Raw genomic sequence first — 24,498 nt, 5'->3', positions numbered from 1 at the left:
AGCAACCCGTGGTAAGCAAAATAGTCTAAAGAGTCTTCTCTCTAAGCTATACTACAGTGTGAATGAAATATTACAGCAAGACCATAAATTTATGGTATGTTGATTGGCAAGGTCCCTATTAAGACTAGACATATTTCTCTCAGAGCTATGGAAAGCATTGTGAGCAATGAAATAGGTCAGTGCTCAATAAGGTTTCAAGTTCTAAAGATGCCAACCTCTATATGTCCCTTATTTTACCTTACCAAATGTAATTCGGGAACTGTTAAACTATGTATAGGTGAAGTCCAATTGTGGATCAATATTAGTGTAGATTTAGTCAAGATCTATTTCTAGACAAAAGCAAAATTCGATTTTTTTTAGCTAGTGGTATTTAGTTTGTCCAACTTCCATCTTTTTTCAGATATGTTGGCACCTCTGGGCAGAGGACATTTTATGCCCAAGCTAGACCTTTCAAATCAAAATTAATATTCTACAGTGTAACTAATATTCAAATACAGAACTTGTGTGCCTTATTATAGCTCATCCCCACTGCTTTTCACCCAGTTCAGACCAGTACTTACTAATGTAAACATTTGAGCAATACATTGGTATTGCTGCTTCACAGTATGACACCCAATCGCTTTATTCAAGTCTGGACTGAATACTTTAATACCAAGCCTTCACTGAAGCCTGTATAGTTTACCTTACTCCAATTTAGATTTTCACTCTAGGTTGACCAATACCTATCCTGTATCATCCGCCCTCATATTTCCAAGCCAATTTTTAAACCGTCCCATTCCATCATCTTATTTCCATTTTTTAAGTATGTTAATTCTGTTATGGTTTTCATTCAGTATATTTGGAGGCCAGTATATTTCACTGTAAAATCAAAGTATCAATAAAAAGGAAAAATCACTAGAGCAATTTGTAATCTGAGAGGGACCACTTGCTGTACATAGACTAGGAATAATCAGCTTCCCAGTGCAGTGCTGCTATTAAGAAAGCCAGCTACAATGGAGCAGCATAGTAATCCCCAAAAGGTAGCCATGCCATCAGGTACTTAAAATGTACTTGTCGCTTGGCATTGCAGAAGGCTTAGGCTTCTTACATCTACTACTTTAAGTACAAGTGCCTTGGTCCCCACTGCAACCCCGTGTGGTCCAGTGTCCTCCAGCAGTGAAGATAAATATTCTAAAAAGGGTTCCTTATTTTGTAGCTGCTCCAATCTGCATTTTTCGTGCCAAGGCTAGAGCTCATTTAGGACATATGGCTGTAACAGCTATATATTATCAGTTACTTTAGTGCACAATTTGAGACCTTAGAAACAACAGCATACTTTTTGGTATATGGACCATACATAAAAAAAAAAAAAAACCAAACAGCATTTCCTATTAGGTTTACATAAACTCTGAACACTTCCATAATACTTGAGAAATTATGCTTTTTAGCATTAAAAAAGGTAATTCAGAAATTGAAGCGGAAAAAAAAAAGTAGGAATTGAATAGTTGTGTAAAAGCAAGTTTGAGAATAAATCAGAGCGGGGAAAAAAAAACAGAAGTTAAGAATAAAGAAGTTTATTATAAGCCCATACATATACTGGCAGGTAACTGATTACTACAATTTGATTGAACAAAAACCTACTGAAAAGTATAAATGTTTTGTATAAAATATTTAATTTGTCTTTCATACAAACGTTTGATTAGAGGTAATGGATTTCTAAAGTTGTCATCTCGGCATACCACAATACTGAAATCTTTCAGAAAAGGTTATCAAAATATACAATTTACCACTACAAAAAAATTATATTGTTTTACAGCTTTTGCACTTGAATAGGTATACAAAAAGCTATATATATTTACAGTTCATGTATACAGGGTAAAATGCACAGTATACTGGGAGGTGATCAGAATCCTTGCCAGTTACATAATGAAGCAGATTTAGATATATTTGCACTGTGCAACTGGTGACAGACCCCGCAGTTCTGTGTTGAGACATTACATAGCTATACCAGCATAAAGTTACGACAAACTAAGGGCCCAAATTACTACCCAAACTTGAAACCTCTTCAGGATCAAGCCCAGACAGAGCATTTAATATGAGCCTTTAGTATATCAAGGTCTGGCTTATTGGAATTTTAGGTTTTTATATTGTTAAATTTGCAAATGGTCATGTCTATACCACACTGCTTTACCACAGAGAACAGCACATTAATTGTTGTTAACAGACGTATCAAATCTGTGCTGCCTACAGGGAGTGCACCGCAAGGGACAAGTGATAAGGCACTGAGCAGGAGTACTCAAACTGGAATAGTATCGAGAGGCCATTTGTAACAAGTAGCTGAAAATAGTAATCCCTTTCAATAGTAAAGCAGCGGGTAAGCCATACTTTGGAATGACAAAAGGCACTTGCTAGACACCGAGACTTGGCAAAAGCAGTGTATAACAAGCTCGTGGAGTTGCAGGAGTTTCAGACATGCCAGGCACATGAATGTAAAGTTTAAGTCCATCACATAAACTAGACAGCAGAGGCCAGATACAAGTTCCATTCTTTTTTGAACAGATGATTGTCTACATTTCCAAACAATAGCCATCAGCTCAAGGAAGCATATTCTTGAAATTTGAAACCGATAAGCCGTGTTGAAAGCCCTATTCAAGAATATTTTTTTTTTTTAAGCAAGTGAAATGTGACAAAAAAAAAAAAAAAGGCACTTTACAAGTTTCTGCTGCCAAATCTTTACATGTTGGAGAAGGTGCTAATCATGAGCCCCACATCTGGGACTAAACTAAAGGTCAAGGATGCCCTTAAAATGAAAGGGTTATTTTTATGAACCAAACAATTAACAGCTGGGTACAGATAGCCCAAAGGGTAGAGTAATACCAGCTGGAAATCCATGTCCCCCCTCCTAAATGCCTTACTTAAGGCTTGGAGAAATACAAGATTTTGGTCCTTATCTTTGATATAATAACCTGTAGCATGATCAGAGATTAAACTGTTGCAGAGGGATATGTATGCATTTGGTAAATGAATGCAATGAATTAATGTATTTACATGTTATGTAAAGGTAAAAGGGGTAAGCAGCAATGTTTTGCTTTAACACATCCCCTCAAGTATCGTACTTTTGGACCAAGGGGCAAAGTAAATACATAAAGCAAGCAAACAAAACTAATTGAGGTGCTCAAGTTTGCAAAGTTAGGAATATATGGTCTGAAGTTGTACAGGAATGATCAAAGGAACGCAGTATTTTAACATTTAGGAACATTCTAAAGCCAGGTGTAACTTCATCGCAGAGGACATTCAGAATCTAAGTTTCCTGCATCATGGGAAATAGTCAGGAGTTTGCATCAGGTTAAGGCACATAGCAAAAGCCAGCATGTTGTGACAGGAGACAAACCCCCATTGAGCTAGATATTCCCACAAATCACCTGTGCAAAGCCTTTTGTACATTAATCTAGTGATCCTGCTAGATTTACAGCTGTCCTTTCAAACTCCAAGATTTGGTCCTAAAGCATGAAATTGCTACAGAGATTCAGCATTAAGTAGAGTTCATTTACGGGCATTGTGTAAACGTCAATGCAACTACCCCATAGAAACATTGCTACCAATGGAAGTTTGGTAAAAGAAAAAAATAATAATTTTAAAAATAAAGTCTGGAATGCAAGGACACTTGAGTGCTGCATCTTCTCTGTAAAGTGGCTTTTATCTGGAATGATATAAGTGAGCCCATGAGACTTAGGTACCCTACAAGGGATTAAAGTCCTTTAATTTTCTTCAGATCCTGAATTAGATAGTGGACTTTGAAAAGGAGACCCGCAGATGATGATTCTCTCCCATGTCATGGTTGTGAAGTTCTATAAGGGATTCGATTGACTCTTCAACAGAGCCCATCTGAATAAGAGCCATTTTTCGGTCTTTCCTGAAAAGAAATGTATAGCTTAGAGAGTATTTGGTTTGATTTCTACAACTCAAGGATAATCATGTTAATAACTTACTGGAAAAATTTGAAGCCTTTAACGGGACATCCTTCATGTGAAAAAAGCAACTTTAGATCCTCTTCACTTACAGATGGTCTACAAAAGAATGTTAACGTTAGGATAGAACACAAATGGACACTCTGAAAAGGCTAGTCTATGGAGTGAAGGGCAGTGAAACTCTCCATGAGCAGCTGTCAGCTTTGCAGCCTTTAGAGGTGCATGCAGAAATAAGCTACCATAATTGTGTCTATGGGAAACAAGCACCTCTACTTCTCATTTGAATTAGGTTGTGTTCCCATTAATTGAATGGCTCCACTGGGCTTTAAAACTGGTCTTTTTTACTGTTCCAGATAGCCCAGCAGTAAGCTTCAATTTAAAAGGCTTCTAAAAAAAGTTTATTCTACATTGGTTTAGATTGGCTAATGGCTCATTTTAAGTTAATCAACTTTGACAATGTACTAGAAATAGGCGAGTTTGCCAGTGAGTAACTTACGGAATGTTGGAGAGGTGGAGTGTTGCTGAGGGAGGGAAAATGTTTTGAAAGTTCTTTGAGCCTGGTTTCTTGAAGCGGTGTAGTGGAGAATTGGTGAAGTCCTTTGTTAAGCCTTGATCCTCCTGTCCTTCTCTGGGTAACTGTACAGTTTGGTGCTTTGATACAGTGATACGAAGAGGTTTTCCGTGGAGTCTCTGTCCATTTAAGTGGCTCATTGCTGCAAACAGAATAGGAACAGTGTTACATTTCATAATTTTCATTTGTATTTTAATGTGATAATTTTGTACTCTTCTAGGGAGGTACACGGACATGTTTATGGTGTTACACAGCACATGTTCCACTCCTGCTTCATAGGGTAACCTTCTCAAGAAAGCGCTTAATGATTCACCAGTATCCAATATTCATTGTTTGCAATGTAAAAAGCGCAGCACTAAAGAAAAGCCATTCTTCACATATCCAGCCTAATCAATGGGGCAACACAGACTTTAAAATAGAACACCATTTTAAAACTTAAAGAGCACGATTCAATTGTTTAAGCTGCTGATTGCACGTAATCCCACATCTAAACAGAGGAAAAGAATTAAAATTTTTACACTGCCACACCCAGAGACACTAGATTTAGCCATTTACAGTAGTCTGAACGCCTCTAATGTGGCGAGCAGAGATCATGTCATTGTGCCGGCACAATTCGCTTTCATTCGGCCCACAAGCCTGCTGATGTTGTCAGAAACAACTGAATCACCCAGTCTCCTCTATTTAGACTTTACTGTCTAGAATCTCAGCAAGTTTAAAATCTATACCATATTAATGAATAAACAAATGCTGCTACTTTGAATCAGTTTTAAGCAAAATTTGCACAGTCCGTTCACTAGAAAAAGCATGCCGCTGCTAGATTAAGGTTTACCTAGCTGAGCTTGGTTTCCATCAGCCATTTGAATAAGTGCATTCTCCTTCTTGTTAAAGAGAATCTTCACTCTGTGTACATCACCGTATACACCTTGGAAAAAACAACAAGCAAGTTGATAAGCTAGTCACAACAAACATTTGTATGTTAAGAACACACACCCACAGAAGAGACAAATTGTATATTAGACATGCCAAGGTACAAATGTTAGCACATGCCTAATGATCAAATAACTGCATAGATCACTTGAGAAAAGAAATATATAGTTTCAATTAAACAATTTCTGTTTACGGCAGCATTGTTCCCGTGATATTCACGATATTCCCTTCCAGTCTACATGTTTATCCCACCACCCTCCATGCTTCATTGACTGATCACACAACTCTGTATACCACTACTTCAAAAGGTGCAGTTTTAAATCATACGTTTTAAAGACCTTTACCCAAAATCTACCAGTCTTCAAATTAAACTTATAAAATTGCACCTTTAAAATTACAATACCCACCCCAACAAGTAAAAAAAAAAACGCATGCAGGTTCCACCCAAAAAAAACAAACCAAAAAAATGAAAAATAGTAATAAAGTGCGAAACATACCGAAAAGAATAAAGAGGCATTGGGGTGTAACTCTCTTTAGAGAACAGCAGAGCAAGGCAGCGGAGGGACAGGGGTAGAGAAAAAGGAGCCGAGGGAAGAGCACAGCTTGCAGAAATGGTCCACGAGGAAGGTGTCACCGTAGGAGTGGTAGGAGCAGTTGACGGATGATATTCAAGATGGTTAATATTTGAAGGATAGGTTGGATCCGGACAGCAGGGAATTTGGGATTTATTTTTTTGGAAGGGATAGTTTATGTTTTGTTTTCAAGCACAACAGGAAGCAGAAGATGCCGTGCAGTCAGTTGGCAAAGAAATTCCGGATCAAGGTATAATAAAAACAAAAAGGGGATGGGAGGAAAAGAAAAAAGTAGCAAAAAAACAGGTCAGTAAATATGTAAAGAAACAGGTTCATAAGATTAAAAAGTATTCTAGATTAAATGTTTAATGGCAGTTACTAAGGTTTAATCTGGTGGGAAAGTGATAATGAAAAGAACAAATAAGATTTCTACACGAGACAATATCCACTGGTTCAAATTAATTTGTTTACAGCTACTACATGGCTTCACTTATATTAGCATGCCAATTCAGAGAGCAAGCCAATGTAAAAACACATGCAACTGTTGGATTTGTGACAAAATCCAAGTCACTTAAAAATAGTAAAATTTATTACAGATGTCAGTTGACTAAAATGGTGATATTGCAATAATCAGTGATTAACAATTTCCTAAAACCTCATTAGGAGAAGTTTAATAAAAAGCCATAAACACCAAGCATAAGTTAACAGCCTGACAATTTGTGTTACAGCATTAGACAAAATCTGGGTTCTAGGATATTGTCTCCACCAATTTTAAGATAAATCGGCAACTATAAAGTGAATTAGGAAGAGTTGTTAGTTTAGACCCAAAGGAGGGAGTGATTGAGAGTCCACCTCTCATTTTAAAAACAGACCATTTCTAATTCCAAGTCCGATATCTGCCCTCTTGCATATCTTCAGGTCAACAGGATGATTGCTTCCGTCAGCTTTCAAGGACATTTGACTTAATCTAGTTCTACAAGCATGACTATGCTAACACGCTCAAAACTATCATTGTATACATAAAGGGGGGTATTCAATCTGCTGCCGCCATTTGCGACGTGGGAAATAGCGGCAGCTCCCTACTCAATGCTGTCATTAACGACAGCATTGATGAGGGCTTACGGCAGAACGGGCCCGACTTCAGAAGCTGTCGGGCCCGTTCTGCCGATACCGGCCATGGATTGTCGTTATCTGGGCAGCAGATAACGACAATCCACGGCCATTTTCGCGCCATGCCCCCTTTGCGCCAAGCGGCACATTGTATCCCGTCTGTAGTTCTGCGGTCGATCTGACCGCAAATGTTGTCTGGATCACGGTTATCGGCGGGGATCGACAGCAGTGATCCCACATTGAATACCCCCTTAACCAAGTTACATATTCTTGATACTGTAGATCCGGTAGCATCCAAACCATCATAAGTTATAAAACATAACAGCTATTATCAAATGTAAAAAATGTAGGGAAACAGGAGGGATCCACTATAGTGAGGCCTTATTAAATATTGCATCACTAATTAACTGGTTGAAGAATAGCAGCAAATTTTCTTCACTTCGATTACCAAAACTTTCAATGTTCAATTCAGAAAACTAACCTCTGGGTTAAGATTGCTGACAAGCAGAACAGCATTCCCAGGGATTCCAAGACCATGAATGCCAAATCTGCTAGCAGCAGCTGCACTTGGAAGTGTAAGGGATGTGAGTGTTCCATGAAGACCTAAACATGGAGAAAAACACAAAAAAGGTTAGGGTACTACACTCAGTGTAACAGAGTAAGGAACTGTATTCTTTACATGCACCGATATCTGGACACAGGCTAAGGGGTCAATCAAATTGTGGACAGAGAGACAGAAGTGCAATTGCAACAACGTGGAAATGCCAGTGGCACGGCATCTCAGCCTGATTTCAACACCAAATGAACAATTTTGAATGGCGTCCCATGGGGCCGCAAAAAAGGCTGAGAGCCTAAGCAGCTGCAAAGTGTGGCTGTTGCTGCACTAACTCACAGGGGTTAGCACATCTCCCGCAATTGTATTTAACATTTACCTGTAATACCAAATGGTCAAGTAGTACAATACCTTGTTGGATCGCAAAGGCTGGTGGAAAACCAGCATTAGCATAAGGATTGGCAGATATCAGTCCTGGAGCTCCTGAAAGTAGATAAAAAAAAAAAAAAAACATTCAGAAAGAAAGACAACTTTAATACCTGATTAGGTAAAACTGAAGGTTTCTTCACCACAATATGATTTGGACAGTTATCAAATTGGGTGCAAAACATCAATTGAAGTGCCCATGAAGACCCAAATTTAGAAAGCTGTTGCCTCAGTAGTCATTGAGGTGTACACAATTACTGTCCATCCTCAAGGGTGTGGATCGTATGGTAGACACCACTTAAATAAAATATACCTTCATGTGCTTACAGCACATGAATAAAAATAGCATGCCCCTCCTCAGAATAAAATTCCCGATTTTTTTACACCAATTGTAAAAAACAAAACACTATTTTAAAAGTTCACCTTCCACTTCACCATAAAAAGATAGCGATTGCTACTCGGTGAATCATGGCGAAAAAACCTTGAAATGTGTTCGCCATCTGGTCATTGAATAGGGTGATTCACCGTTTTAGTCAGAAATTCGCCTTACAGCACAAAATCGCCATAAAAACCTGGCGAATCAGCCTCATTGAATACCGCCCAATAAGTGCACCTTACACACAAATGCGATGTGTATCTTCTGTAGTAGCAAACATTATTCAATGTTAAGCACCAACAGTAATTATGGTGCATTCGCTTAGAGGCCAGTTACGAGTTTGCTTTGAAATGAGCTAGTTGGAGCATACATAAAAACACAATACATTAAGTATCCTCACCAAAAGCAGCAATTGTTTGATCCAGTGTGGGCTGACCATCTCCAGATGGTAGGTCAGGGCGTGTGTAATCCCGGCTCTTGTCATTATTGTACTTTACATTAAGGCTGGTGAGTTTTGAGAAGTCAATACGGAGCGTACAACAAGCATTATAAATATTCTGCCCATCGAGAGACTAAAAAAAAAGGTTAAAGCAGAAACGAGTCAATACTGCATCAAACCCCCAACAAAGAAGTTAATGAAATGTAAGGATTATATTTACTAAAAAAAAAAAAAAAAAAAAAAGAGTAAATTTTGGTCCATTACAAAAAAAAAAATATATTAAAATAGACCTATAGCAAATAAGGCTTAGTGGGGGCTTAGTGGGTTTTACTTTTTTTTTTTTAAAGTTATTTGAGGAAGGAATGATACTTACCAGTTTGGCATGCTGGGCACTCATGGGATCAGAATACTGCAAAAGTGCCTGAAATTGATTGTTTTTGGTGAAGGTAATTATTTTCAGCACGGTTCCAAACTTTGAAAAAATCTAGAAGGGGAAAGATAAAACAGGAGTTACTGATGCTGCTGTAACAAAATGGGCAGTGCTAGGAAAATACACTTGAAAGATTTCTTACTGATTTTTAGGAAAAATTGTAAAAAAAAAACAAAACAAAAAAAAAAAAAAAAGAATATAAAACCGCACTAATCTGGAGGCACAAACTACACATTTACCTGCTGTAAGACATCAAGGGTAACTGGGTAGAAAAGGTTTTCCACAATTATTCTGAGGACTGGACTCTGTCCTGAAATAGCCATGCCAGCATCTACTGCAGCAGCAGCAGATAGTGTAATATTTCCAGATTGAACGGAGTTAACCGCCTGCAGAGCTGCTTGTGCCCTCTAAACAAAGTGGATGGAATAAGAACATGTCAGGCAAAGTACCAACAAAACTGAAAGTAAAACAGTAATTCATAAGCTCCATAATAAAACTTCTGTTTTCAATGCCTTTCACAAAGCACCCTACAGTAAGAAAGCTCATCACATGAATGTTAACTTGCAACAAGTTCTAAAGGTGCCCACCCATACACGCTGCAATTGCATGCTTTTTGGTCCTGATCACATTCAAACTGCAGGCAATTAGTGTGCAATGTGATCGTGACCTAGATCAAAAAGTAGCTGCAGCACATATTTTGATCTGTGAGATGCGATGTGCGCATCGCAACGCGTATGGGCACCTTAACACAAACCTTGCTTTTAGCAACCACTGAAAGATTTGTCAAGCACTAGCCTCTTCCCATTATCTATTTCAAGATACCAGAAAGACTGCAAATTAAAACTTTCTATGTCTGCCCCATTACCTAAACAGGTCTTATGGTGCCCACACACTGATAGATTTGATGTCCAATCTGATGTAGATTAAGGGAAATGGAATAGACAACACCTCTAATCATGAATCATGCCCACACACACACACCACAATTGAGTAAGCAATAAGAGGGTAGATTTTTAATATGTGGGTACCTTTACTTCAACCAAAAAAAAAAAGTTAAACTCACTGCTTGGTTAGGAGAGTTATCAGTCTTCAACTCCTTATGATTTGAAAACTGAATGTAGATGGGCTGACTCCTGAGTACTGGCGTGACTGTGGCAAAGTAATTAACCATGGTATTAGCAGCCTCTTCCGTGCTCATCTCTAGAAATGCCTATAATACAAGGGGGGTGGGGAGCAATATTTATAACTACAAACTCCAACATTAATGTCACAAATACCTATTCTCTTCATAGTGATACAAGAATAGAGATGGTATGCAACTGCATAACTCATACAGTAACCCCTGTAATGTATCAATACTTTGTTAGACATGTAGTTACTGAAAGAGTAGAAACCGTCACATACCTGGTTTTTGCCCTTTAACATCAAAAGGTTCGTCACCTTCCCAAATGGAAGTCCAAGAGAAATAACTTCAGCCTCTGTAACATCCCCTGGAAGCTTTCGGACATGAATAACTTTAGAGCCAACACCTACGGATCTGTTGTCTCCCTTAAATTTCTTACTGTCGTTTCCATTTGCTGCAAATCAACACAAATATTAAGATAAACTCATTCCCATAGATCTGTAAAAGGATTTTTATAAATTGACTGAATGTGTTTAATAAGACTCCGTGTTTAGGATTAGCTTGCAGATGTGCCTGTGCCAGCGGTTCCCAAAATATGCCATGGCACCCTGAGGTGCCTTGAATTAGCAGTCCACGACCATTTAAAGTATTGGTATTTAATAGCTACCAGCTCTGGTTTTGCCCATCAATTACTAATCGACCATATGTAGATAAATATAAGTGAAACTTATACATCACCACATTATTGCAGGATGACCATTTAAGTAAGTATATATTTAACTTTTAAATTTCTACAAATGTTTGGCATGGGGTGCTGTGAAAACAACATGGATACTAAGCAGTGATTGACAAGAGTTTGGGAACCAATTGACTATGGAATTCACCACTCACTTACTGGAATAAAGCTTTGACTATGGCCAGCGTGTATGGACAACGATTATGCCAATCATTGCTGCTGGGAAAGCTGCTCAGTGCATACACACTGAGCGACTTTTTCCCTGCCCGGCGCCGACGGAGGGGGGAGGACAGGTTTGCATAGCGAAGAGCTATGCAAAGCCGTCCTGAAAGCCGCTCATCTTCTGGTATAACCAGCAAATGAACGGCTTTCCCGGCGATTATGCGGAAGCAACACTCACCTCTCTTCCCCGGGCCATACACACTGGGTGGCTTTGAGCTGAAAGCCGCTCAAACAGGCTGTTTTGAGCGGCTTTGAGCTCAAAGTCACCCAGTGTGTATGGGCCTTTGAACATGTACTCCATTTTAGAGCATGATATTTTCAAGTCCAGGCCTAAGGACATGCTCCGGTTGCAAACACACTATGCTGGCTTATTAGTAGGTGTATGTTCTGATGTTACATGTAGGTAGGCATTTGAGTTTGCATATGGGCACACAGCCAGACATGCCAATAAAACATCTAGATATATTGGCATCAGCTGTACTGACCAGATATGTTGTAACACATTGTGTGGCCATATCTGCTGTTGCACTAGTTCTATCACCAGATCAATGGAACAGGTGATCTTTTAAGTGTACACTCAGCATTACATTTCCCAGGTCTCACCACAGAATCACAAGTGAGTAACAAAACTTTTAAGCATTGCTGTTAATGATAAATATACATGCTCCAGCAAGGAGATAAGCAAGAAGTGCAGTAACAATGTGTTGCAAGGACTGTATTTGAAAAGCACTGCTAAGCAGTTGAGGACAAAGATATGTCCCAAAATACATGTGAATATATAATCATATACATTTTTTTTTGCTCATTTATATATGTTAGGCACTACAGAACTTGTGGCGCCATCTAAATAAAGGATTAAAGGAAAAGGAGCGCAGAAAAGTAGTCTGCTTAAAGCAATACATACAGCTCAGTGAACACTTTAACACAGTCCATTGTTTAGGCTGGGTGTGGTATATGATCCTGACAGTCATTAGCCCAACTTCGGGATACCGACTGGCCGGACTGAAAAAGCCGGGCAAGCGCAACAAAGCCCCTTGCGGGCTTGTTACGCTCACCACCTATTCTATCTCTATGGGGGTCGTGGACCCCCACGAGGGAGAATAGCCAGTGGCCGTCGGGATCCCAACTGTCAAGGTAGTGGCCGGCACCCATTTAGGCTTTGTTTTGGCTCAAGGCCCACCATCTACTAGGGAGAGGTGTCAACCAATTTGAGGAGTTTTGGTTGGAATGTGGGCGGGACCTTCCTGGGTGACAGAATTGTAATTGAATGAAAACAGTCCATAGCGCACTACTGGATGGGGGCCTTAAAGCCTTATGCTAGCCATACACATCAAACTGAACCAGAGAATTGGCCTTCTACAGCATATTTATATACTATCTGCTCAGAGAAGCAATTACTGCATCTTTTGGGCATTCTGGAAGATGTTCATTCCCAACAACCATTGCTGCTCCAGCCTGATAATTACAGTGTATTGTCACCTTTAAAAAGGTGTGTACACAATAGATTATCTATTCAAGGATACGCATAACCTATCATTTTTGTGTAGGTCATCCAACATGTGTGCATTATTAAATTGGCATGATCCCATGGTTGTTAGCAATGCTCCGTCTATACATGCAGCTCATTCTGGTATCAGCTATACTCCTAGATGTGACCACGGACTCTTTTGTAACATTGTTCAGCATGCATGCTCAATATTGTTTTAACCAGGAGTTCAAAGGAAATCATTTATGACACTGCATTTTTTGCAATGGCATCTAATGTGTACCCAGCTTAATACATCAAATTATGAATTTGCAGTCAAAGATGTACCAAGAGGCCATTATATTTTTTTTGCATCCGTATTTTCATATGGTTTCCCTTATGACAAATCAAATTTTACAAAATGCAACATATGGTAAAATGAGTTTCCAAGGATAAGATTACACCTCTAAAGCTGGGTACACAATGGAGCAAAAGGGAGTACTGACATCCCCACCGGCCCAGGTCACCAATACACACTGGAGAGATGTTACACTTAAGGCCCCCATACACTATGCGATTTTGGGACGATTTCATCCGATTTCGGCACTTTGTGCCGATAATCGGATGAAATCGGCCCAAAATCGTAGGTATGTGACATTTGATCCGATGCGCGGTCCCATGCGCATCGGACCGGATCAGGGAGGTCGGACGGTCTGTCTACATACGAGCACGTCCGACCTCCCTGTATGCATATGCCTGCCACCTGACAGGCATATGCATACAGACACCGGGGGAGATGTGGGGGCGGCCAGCGGCAGCGGTGGTGGGGGCGGCCAGCGGCAGCGGTGGTGGGGGCGGCCAGCGGCGGTGGGGACGGGCGGCGTGTGCGGTGAGCGCAGTGTACTTACACATAGCAGCGGCGGGGACGGGACGCGCAGTGGCGGCTATTATATTTTTAAAATACTTGTCAAATGACCGGCCGCTCTCTGATTGACCGGAGAGCTCTCAGCCAATCAGAGAGCGGCCGGTCATTTGACAAGTATTTTAAAAATATAATAGCCGCCACTGCGCGTCCCGTCCCCGCCGCTGCTGCTATATGTAAGTACACTGCGCTCACCGCAAACGCCGCCCGCTGCCGCTGACCGCCCCCCGCCCCCACTACCGCCGCTGGCCGCCCCCACCACCGCTGCCCGCCCCCACTACTGCTCACCGCCCTGCAGCTCCCCGGGTTTTTTTTTACATGGGATAAATCGCATGCGATTTATCCCATGTAAAAATGGCACATCAAGTGCCAAATTGTATGTGAGCCTCCCGGGGAGCTGCCGGGCGGCTCGCAGGTAAATTGAGTCCGACTTGTCCCTAGGACAAGTCGGCCTAATGTATGGGGGCCTTTAATCACAGTTTGAATAAATTGCTAGGTTTGATATGCAGCTCAAACCTAGCGTTATTACAAGTGACCATACCGCACACAGACAGATGCCAATCTGATTGGGACAAACAGTTTGCACATTTCCCATCGTGTACCTGGGTTTTTTACAAAAGATTGACATTACATGGAATTGTAGATAGTCCAATCAAGACAAAAGCAGCAATCAAGAGAAAAGCAGGAGATAAAATGTAAGCATTTTATTCAATGAAGTCTTATGCTGGCCATAAACTATACCAACTTTTATCCAGCCATTTAACTAGTTGGCAGAATGGAATAAAAATCTAGTGCTGAAAACTTACAAACGGTCACTCAGACAGCACTGCTTGATCTAAACAGTTTCACTGAAAATTAATGTCTATTCCTGGGTTTGTTGGAAAAAAAAATAGCTTATTGTCATTTGCTCCTATACAGTACCAGATTTTCATTCCAACCAATCAAGTAATTGGATAAAAATTGGTCTAGTGTATGGCCAACATTGCTCAGTCATTCATAGCTCAGTTTACAGAACAGTTTACAAAAAAAAAAAAACCCATAAGGAAACATTACCTGCAGAAGCAGAGTTGCTCATGATAAAAGGTCCGTTAGTAACACAAGAGAAAAGTTCGTCAGATCCCCGCTGGAAAATAAAGAAGAGGACATTAGCGCATTGGAAAAGTAGGTATGCAGCCTCAAACCACGAGATGTTTGGCCCGAGTGAGCCACTAGATGCTGTGCAAATTCTAAAAGGCTTTATTGCTGAATGGTACAGATTCAATTGCTTTGTAAGCACCCATCAAAACTGTTCAATTTTTGCATTCATTGATCATGTATTCCCTGTTTGCTTGCCCATTAGCACCGGGTTTATATGTACAGAGGCTAAACCAATCTAATGTCCCTGTTTGGGCACTAGCGATTCCTCATTTCAGCCTACACCTCAGGAAGCTTTGAGCTGAAAAGAGTTTACCATCCTGTCTGAACACTTGAAGGAGCCACAATTTAATTGCTGTCTCGGGCACCATCTAGTGACAGCCAGAGTACAGAATACTTCATTGGCCCCAATGTGACCTACAAGGAGAATGCCGATTCATTTGGAGCAGAACATACGGTGAAAAAAAAAATAAGTTTCAGCTGCTACATTACAGTACTTAGTTTGGAGTAATGAGATCAGCAGTCTACGCATGCTTGTTAGCATCACCTGGCATACCTGTCGCTTAACATGACACAACTGTACATTTAAAGGTCATGACAAACTATTATGCACAGCAAATATTGAAGGTTTTAGAAAGCCCTGCTTAGATTAATTGATTTTGTTTTTTCCATAAAAATTAGAAATAAAATTATATGGGTTTATGCCTGAAGGAGGAAATATTTTGCATCAGATCTGCAGTTCGATATGTTTTTAATCAGTGTATGGCCAGCTTTCAGTTAGAGCTGCAGCATAGTAGCTTAGCTGAGAAATAAATTGATTTAAATTGCTGGCACAAGTATTGACCATCTGAGCAATTCAATTGTTCCAGACGCCCATTCATTTATTGCTATTAAATAGCCTGTGTTTAGCGTGTATGGTTGCTAAACCAGTGTAAAGCCCAGGCTTAACCCTTTGAGTGCCAACATCTGAGATGCAAAATGTCTACTAAAACACGGCAGCAGCAGCTTTCATCTGAGGTACAAGAAAAAAAACAAGTCAAGTGTAGGGATTTGAGGATGGAAAAAAAAAAAAAAAACCACACATTTAGCATGGTTAAACATGCTTAATGGCTTCCTCATGCATTTCATCACAAGAACATTGTTGTCGTAGTATTGTGGTGATGGTAGCAAAAATAGGGTTCGGTCAGAATTTAGACAGAAGCTAACCTTCTCATTTAAAATCACCCACTTAAATGGGCCAATTAAAATTAAAAGCAAGTTGCTGTAACAGTGAAAATGTAGCCAATAGTGCCATAACTCATCTAAGTCCTATTTTTCAACACAGCCTTAAGTTACTATAAACAAAATTTTGCTTCAGTCATATACACATGTAGAGCAGCGAGAAATACTATAATTTCTCTTTATTAAAAAAAAAAAAAAAAAAAAAAAGGATAAAGTCAACTGATTTATCGTGCACAAATTCTAGTCTGAAAAAAAAAAAAAAAAAAGTCAGGAGACTGTAGGGCAATTCTCCACATACATTTTTCCCATGCTGATCTTGCTCATTAAGGTCAGGTTTAGCCACATATAGCTATTGGCTGCTCTGAGAAAAGTCCAGTTTGAGCGCTCAAATGGGTGAACTGAAATGCCAGCAGCAAGATGTTTTATGTGGTAAACCAATGTCAATATTTAACCTGTCTTTGCACATTTCATTTAGTATTGTTCAGACTTTAATTGTATTTAATACCCCGTTCACACCAGCATAATTTCCCGGGTTGGGCCTGGGAACAACTCGCGACTAGTGCAGGTGTGAAATGTTCCTGGGCCAAAAGATGCTGGGATTTCAACACTGCTATGGAGCAGGGTTGTTCCCGGGTTTAACCCGGGGACCTGGCCGGTGTGAATGGGGTAGGGCAGTGGTTCCCAAACTGTGCGCCTAGGCTCCCTGGGGTGCCTCGGAGCACTGGCAGGGGTGCCTGGGTTTGGTTATCCAGAACCGGTTCAAAGTACTTATGGTCAATGTAATAGGCAAAATCAGTGCTTGTGGTTTCCAGTTTTTAAATATGTGGATAAAACAGAAATGAATTCTGTCCCTCACCACATAACTGGACCTAAGGATGACATAAGCACAACTTAATTTAATATTGTTTTTTGAAATTCTAGGTAGCAAACTTTGCACCTAGGGGTGACTTGACAAATATTCTGATAATCTAGTGTGCCGTGATGCAAAAAAGTTTGGGAACCACTGAGGTAGGGGATACTTACCCAGGTTGCCGGTCCTCAGTGTGCTGTCCGGCCGGGGATCCACACAGGCTGCGGGCGCAAATGACGGTACAGGCGGCGGATGAAGATGACGCAGCTCTCCGGTGGCAGTGAGGGCACCGGAGAGCTGAGTCATCTTCATCCGCCGACTGTCCCATCATTTGGGCCCGCCACCCATGTGGATCCCTGGCCTGCACGGAGGACCAGCAAAATGCAGGGACTTTTCTGGTGTGAAAGGGGCCAACCCGGGAATGGCCCGGCATGATTCCTGTGCGGGTCCCTAAATTTTCTGGTGTGAAATAGGTATAAGTAGGAAATTTTTAAAATAAACTTGTTCTTATTCAGTATTTCATGTACTTTTGTGGGAATACCCTATCATGCTAGCAACTACCAATCTGCTCACATCTGCTGTGTTATGCCATTAATAAATAGCCCGAAAGCAGCAATCCTCTGAAAACTGTTTTCAGAGTAGTGACAGAATTGTGCAAAAGGACGACCAGCACGCTCTTCAGCCGCCCGCCCATCTGTCCTTGGAAATTTCTGCAGCTCCCAGCATCTTCACTGCCACGGGCCACCCAGAAGCTGCACCTCTCTTCTCTGCTAGTCAGGGAGGAAAAGTCACATGACTGATTGTATGAGCCATCTAAAGATAAATTGCATGTACTTAAGCACATGCAATCTGCTCCCAATCCTATACCATAAAGGTGACCATATATCTACATATAATCAGAGGTAGAGTCAAATGCAATAGGAATGATCAGCAACATGCTGTATATTCATATTTCACTAAACTCAGATTGTTAATGTTAGGCAGCATTAAAAAGCCAATTGATGTTTCTATTACATAAAAATGTTCCACAATATTAACATACAATTAAAGGTTTATTCCAATGAAGGGATAAGCGATATATTCACAACCTTGCCTGAAATGCATTCCTATCGAGCTCTTAAGGCCCATACACACTGGGCAACTGAGCTGAAAGTCGCTCAAAACAGCAGGTTTGAGCGGCTTTCAGTTCAAAGCCACCCAGTGTGTATGGCCCGACTGAGCGCTGCCACAACATCGCCAGGAAAGCCGTTAATCTGCTGGTTATACCAGCAGATAAGCGGCTATCAGGACGTCTTTGCATAGCGCTCCGCTATGCAACGCCGTCCTCCCCACCTCCATTGGCCCTGTGCAGGGGGAAAGCCACTTAGTGTGTATGCACTGAGCGGTCATCGCTGTCCATACACGCTGGGCATAGTGTGACTAGAAGATTTTCATTTCAAAAGACTTTGCCAAAATCTATGATACATATCTTTCACAAAAGTAGTGTGTACAGAAAGGTGACCATCGAAGCAGCCAGCCGCTAGCTTACCATCTGATCTGCAGCACTGCTCTCTGCCGCTCCCAGGGATAAGGCCGTCCGGTCCAAAAGAACCCCTGGCCTGCTTTTAATAAAACAGCGGTGAGGTCGCAATCAGCCCCTGCACTACATGACTTGCACATGCGCAGTCACTATTTTATTTCCAAAGCATGCTAAAAAGCAGGGGGATCCAACATATTCCCTGGATATAGGATCAAAAAGCGGGATACTCCCGCTAAATGCGGGATGGTCGGCAACCCTGCATTGGTGGCAGTGGGCATATAAATATATGAACATTAGTGGACAGTGATGACTAATGGATACATTGCTGGCCTGCGCAGTAACTAAATATACATTAGTGGGCAGTGTTGGCACCAATTTATGCATTGTTGGCACAGACCAGCAATGTATACATTACCGCCAACCCATGTTTATATATTTATATGCCCACTGCCACCTATGTATTCATTTAAATGCACCAACAATATATTATAATATATTGCTGGTGCATTTAAATGAATATATTGGTGGCAGTGGGCAGAAAAATATAAACATTGGTGGCCAGGGCCAGCAGGGTGCACTGTGTTGCTGGGCAGGGAACAGTGCTGTCTGCTCCTGTGTTGAGCGGGGCGAGCCGCCGGGGAGCAGGAACAGCAGCAGCCAGCGAGAAGATCACTGGAGCGGCGCGCTGCGGACCAGCTTGGTGAGTATGAAAGGCGAAGGGGCTGAAAGTGGGTCATCTTTCAGCCCGGCAGCAGTACACACATCGCGATGGATGAAAAACTATCCATCATCACCATTACATCTGCTGGTAAAACCAGCAGATGAACTACTTTCCTAGCGATGATGCGGGAGCGCGCATCATCGCTAGTCAGCAATCTCTGGGGGCATACACATTGGGCGATATTCAGTTTTGACTGATTTTCGGCTGAAAATAGTCAAGTGTGTGCCTTTACAGCAAATCACAAACTTGCATGAAGAAAATTACTTTGTGAGACAGTTTTTTTTTCTAACCATTGTTTTTTAATGACCAAGTTCTACTTGCAATCACTTCTGGCAATATATGCATACAATTAATGCGTCTCCATGTTTTGGCAACTGCGTATAGACATGCACTACAAGAATGCAATATATTACTTTAAAAATCTAGGTATTGAGTGCAATGCCCCAGGCCAGCCCTCCCACTAAACGCAACACAAAGGACTGCCATGGTTACACCTAGAAAAATAAACCTGTAATAAATGCAGGGTGGGGCAGGCTATTCACTATGCATTCCAGAGCTTAAAAAGGACTGCAGTAATGCAGACACTCCCAAACACTACCTCAAGCAAAACAGACACATGCAAAATACATTTCAAAGGAGTTTGTGGATCACTGTTCAACAAGTTCAGACTAAATATCCTAAAACAATGTTTTCATAAATATACAAGGCAAAAATCATTAGCTATCTTATTCATACACTAAAGCCAGTGCACAAGGGGTGACTGGTGCAGGGAGCTGAGCAACTTGCTTAAGTACAGATCGCTCAGCTCCCATCGCTGCACACCTGCGACGTGTGCAAGGAGTGAGAACACTGCACACACAGGTCGATCTGTGCTTATTTTCTAAGTGATCTAATGAGATCGCTTAGAAATAGCAATAATAATATCACTGTGTATGGGCCTTAAGAATTCTGCTAAACAAACAATCTTCAAAGCTTAAGCTGGATAGTGACTAATTATCTTTCCATTCCGTTTAGAATTAAAATCTGGTAACAAATTACAACCAATCATTTGCTTCCAAAAGCTGGAAAATGGCAAAAACATTTGAATAAATGTGTAAATCAAAAGGCTTTAACCAATTTGTCCAAATAACCATTTTTGTCTATTTTCTGTGTTTAGGAACAAAAGGTCAGTTGTGATTTGCTGCCATAACTAGTGCTTAAACTTTCAGATTCCAGACATTATAGTCTCCGCATTACTTTGTACTCCAGCTACAAGTTCCACTAAACCCTTCAATACACACCACTACATGAACGTTCAAACCAAGAACAAATTTAAAAAACGTAGAGCTCAGTGGAAAATACATCTTGCACAAACGATCCCTGTAATTTGTGAACACACCTAAGAGACCACTACACTTCATTGTCAAATTCAAATAGAGTATCAAGGGGAGGGGGTTGGGGCAACACCTAAATTACTGAACATGAAAATCAAATGAAAGTCATTTCTAGAATACAAAAAAAAAAAAAAAAATAGTCCAAATCCCTCCACAGAGCTAGTCACCACAATGTATAGCTCTAGCGATGGGTCACATGCGGAGGGGGCTGTTGACAGGAATTCCAGACCGCATTCTTAGCAAGCAACCAAGAGCGATAATTACCAATGTCATGGTAACAGGGCAGCTAGGCTAACTCATGCAGATATTAGTTTACCATCTAGAAGGCAGCTTTGTGCTGTTGAGGTAACCCATGTTTTTGTGTTCAACATTTATGAAAAACTTCCTGAAGTCACTCAACCATAGCCCACTCTTACTAGCAACTAATGCATTCATTCAGCATTTTACAACTTGATCAAACTCCTAGATCTTACCTTTGTACCAACTGTAATATCTTGAACAATGCTGCAAAGAGTAAAAGAAAATAATTAGACCGAAGGCAGATTTAAAACTTGGTAACAGTATACTAAAAATATGTTAATAACATACAACTTTATAAAAAGGTATAACAATTTGATACTTTTCTATATTTGCGTTATGCCCAGAAATGCAAACTGACACTCATTGTAACACTTACCAGAATTTACACAACTAACAAGACAAACCAGACATTTCAAGTACAATTACTAAGCAATAGAGAAGCTTTGCAATCATCCAAAACCCATAAGAAATAAAGCCAATCCATCATTACAGCTTTTACCCACTCAATATTAATTCAGAACAGCGCAGTAGAAGTTATTCTAAACAATTTAGACCAGTCTCTTACAAGACTAAATAAACTGGTTCTATTTTCACTTCTACATTAAAGTCACACGACAAAGACCAATAAAGACAGAGGAAAAGCAGAATGAAGGCGTTGCGCAAGATAATCTGAGACTAACTTGGTAACAGGATATGAGTAAGCACATTTCTCTAGGCCAAGCATACAGACTACAACCCTCACTAACCATGATCATACATTCACACTACTAACTATTTGAAGACACCAACAGAACTACAGTGAAGACCAGTGCACTGTGATAACTTTGGCAAACAGTTTCTAATCTTAACAATATGGGTCGCTAGAAAACAGAAGCCAAGGAAGTAACTTCACATTGGGAGAGAAACATACAAGTACACTCCGGAAACTACACAAAAGACAGGCCATCAAACAGATAAAATACTTAAGAGATGAAGAGGTCTACTAATCCTCTGAGGCCAAGATGGAATATGTGTACTAGGCTATCAAGTTTATCAACTGTTAAAAGCCAACCACTTCACACTGTCAACAGAATACTGACAATGACAGAGTTAAGGGGGACAGTTACATTTGCAAATCCCTTAGGGCAGGCATGTCCAAAAGTGGCCCTCCAGCTGGTGTGAAACTACACATCCCAGCATGCCTTGCCATAGTTTTAGCATTTCGTAATAGCAAAACTGTGGCAAGGCATGATGGGACTTGTAGTTTCACAACAGCTAGAGGGCCATAGTTTCGACATACCTGCCTTTGTATTTAATATATGACAAAAATAAAAACACATTAGAAGCCATCCTTTAATTGAACGTGGAAACTCAAGTAACACAACCCACTACAGTATTATACCTTTGAAGGTGACATACCTACAGACATGACCCATTCCAGTAGGGACAATGTCGTTTCTGGACATCCCTGTACGAATCGATTGCCATCACCTGTTTAGGATCGGTTAATTGATAAGAAATGTTCTCACCACAGGTGATGGCAATCATTAATTAAGAGGGAAAGCCATGAATAGAGAGCCGTCTCTCCTGGTGGGAGATATGTAGGGAGGTATGGGGTGGTGCACCTCTTTCACAAAAGGTAGAGTACCTCTACAAAATGCCTTTGTGAACCAACTACATTTTTTGTGGTTGTAACGTCATGTTGTCTACTAAAGGGTTTCTGTATCTTCCTGACCAAAGTTAGTGTATGCAAAAGGGGATCCAGCATATCTTCGTCCCAACTCCAGGAGTTACGTATTCCAATCAAAAACGACACACACACACACACACACACACACACACACACTGATAACATACAATAGTAGGGTGAAAAAAATGTCTGCGCTTAACTTTTACTTGAACCCGCATGGTAAACAGCAGATAGGTAGAGCAAGCAGCGATCTCACGCTTAAAATACTTCACAAAACAGCACAATATGGTATATAACACAACCTTGCAAAGGCCAGGTAACAGCAGTACGGCCATAGGGAGGGGGGCAACTCTGCGTAACCTATTTCCAGCGTAAGCTACCGGCAGACTAGCCGGACACTACATGCAAGCGCCCACCCGAGAGCAGCGCGTCGAGCCGGGCTCCCCTTACCGTGTCTGAGGAACGTACACAGCGGAGAGCGCCATCGTGAGCATGCAGCGCAGCAGACAATGGGGCGAGAGACGAACTTTGCACAGGGCAAGCGGGCGCGTCACTGCGCCATGCTAAGTAGGACGACGGAAGAGCAGCGAGCCTGGGGTGTAGCAATCGAGTACCCCTCCCCCCCTTCCTGGCCCCCAGGTGAGCGGCGGCACACAGGATACCACCACGTATGCAAAGCAAGATGGAAACCAGGCACTCGGCACTTCCTGGAGTCCTGCTCGCAGCCAGCGCTGAGTACACAGGAAGCCTGGGTGGGGGCTGAAGGGAGCGCACCAGCCCGGGTTGAGCGGAGATACAGCGCTCCCCCTGCCACCCCCAAAGTTAAGAAAAGTTGCAGCGCCCCGTACACGTAAACCCCATTACCCACCCCCCCTCCCCCCACAAGCAGCCGCCGCCGCCACTGCCACGGGAGCAATTCCCCTCCCTAGTGCCCCGTGACTTCACGCGGCCAGGAGCTAATAAGCCACCTGGCATACCATACATATCACTTCCCAAGATTAATAGAATAAGAAGATAGCACCGCGGTCCTGCACCGCTACACAAGCCGCCACTTACCCTTCCATGGCACACACAAAAAATACCAAGCTCTGAGAGGAGGCGCCGCAATAACGGAGAAAGAGTGTGCGACCGCCTCATATAGAGTCTCAAAATGGCGGCCGGACTGGTGACGCAGCGGGGCCTGAAACCTATTGGCTGGAATGGCTGTCCATCTTAACCGGGAGGTGTGGCTATATCAGCAGGGCGCCGCCTCCGGTGTTCCCGCCAAGACAAGGTGCGTTCCCAGTTCTACTTCCAGCAGGATCTCACCTACGTGAGTGACCTGCAGGCACAGCGCAGCGTAGGGTGGGCGGGGCCAGCGCTGGCCAAATCTACTTGGTTGACCGGTTTCTTTACGGGTACAGCCATATTGGACTAGCTTGAGAAGTGGCTTGTGTGCAACTACTGTAGCTCGGTAATTTGTCTTGATGTCCAGAACAACACAAAAATACTGTTTCGACTGTTGCTCCGAAAACTGTTGCTCCGAAACGTGTGTCACTGCTGCATGATTGTAACCACTTATTGCTATTTTTAGCCAAAAAAGCACCGAGTAGTTGTCTGGCATTTTTTAAATGATTGTATTAGGTTAAAAATATCTATTTAAAACTTATCTCACACTATATTGATTTTATAGTTATCTATTTTACACTTTTGAAAACACCATTCTTAAAAAAAAAATTTTTACCATCACTCTAGGCAAGTGGTTAAAATAATTCTAACTTCTTTCTGACTAGCTTGTAATCGCTTTTTCAGTGTTTGTTTCTCTGATTCCACCTCATCTACCCTACTTCTATTTCTGTGTACACACGGGGGCGATAGGGGCTAAATTCGCTGGGAATATGGTCGCTGGCGAC

General features: G+C 41.4%; 1 protein-coding gene across 2 annotated transcripts; it reads right to left on the bottom strand.

Moving 5' to 3' along the window:
- Positions 1-1,537: 1,537 nt before the first annotated feature.
- On the bottom strand, positions 1,538-23,809 carry PTBP1 (polypyrimidine tract binding protein 1). 2 transcript variants are annotated; one of them, XM_083182091.1, is made up of 15 exons: positions 23,663-23,809; positions 21,111-21,141; positions 14,873-14,942; positions 10,756-10,928; positions 10,415-10,561; positions 9,591-9,758; positions 9,295-9,405; positions 8,883-9,054; positions 8,092-8,163; positions 7,609-7,730; positions 5,943-5,976; positions 5,348-5,440; positions 4,444-4,660; positions 3,969-4,046; positions 1,538-3,892 (listed from the first exon to the last, which is right to left on the bottom strand). In XM_083182091.1, the coding sequence occupies exons 1-15, from the start codon at positions 23,668-23,670 to the stop codon at positions 3,760-3,762; spliced, it is 1,629 nt and encodes a 542-aa protein (XP_083038217.1). In that variant the 5' UTR covers positions 23,671-23,809; the 3' UTR covers positions 1,538-3,759. The 2 variants fall into 2 exon arrangements, with proteins under 2 accessions (XP_083038217.1, XP_083038207.1); XM_083182081.1 differs by lacking the exon at positions 23,663-23,809 and adding an exon at positions 23,057-23,243.
- Positions 23,810-24,498: the final 689 nt, after the last annotated feature.

The sequence above is a fragment of the Crinia signifera genome, chromosome 1 (assembly GCF_055691185.1).
Source record: "Crinia signifera chromosome 1, ASM5569118v1, whole genome shotgun sequence".
Lineage (NCBI taxonomy): Eukaryota > Metazoa > Chordata > Amphibia > Anura > Myobatrachidae > Crinia > Crinia signifera.
The sequence above is the reverse complement of the archived record's forward strand: the minus strand, read 5'-3'. Positions and strand labels throughout refer to the sequence as shown.

Coding starts and splice junctions, on each gene's coding strand:
- PTBP1 (XM_083182081.1), bottom strand. CDS start 23,100: ATGCTCACGATGGCGCTCTCCGCTGTGTACGTTCCTCAGACACG. Junction 21,142..23,056: donor GTGTACGTTCCTCAGACACG/GTAAGGGGAGCC, acceptor TACTCTTTGCAG/CATTGTTCAAGATATTACAG. Junction 14,943..21,110: donor ATATTACAGTTGGTACAAAG/GTAAGATCTAGG, acceptor TTTATTTTCCAG/CGGGGATCTGACGAACTTTT.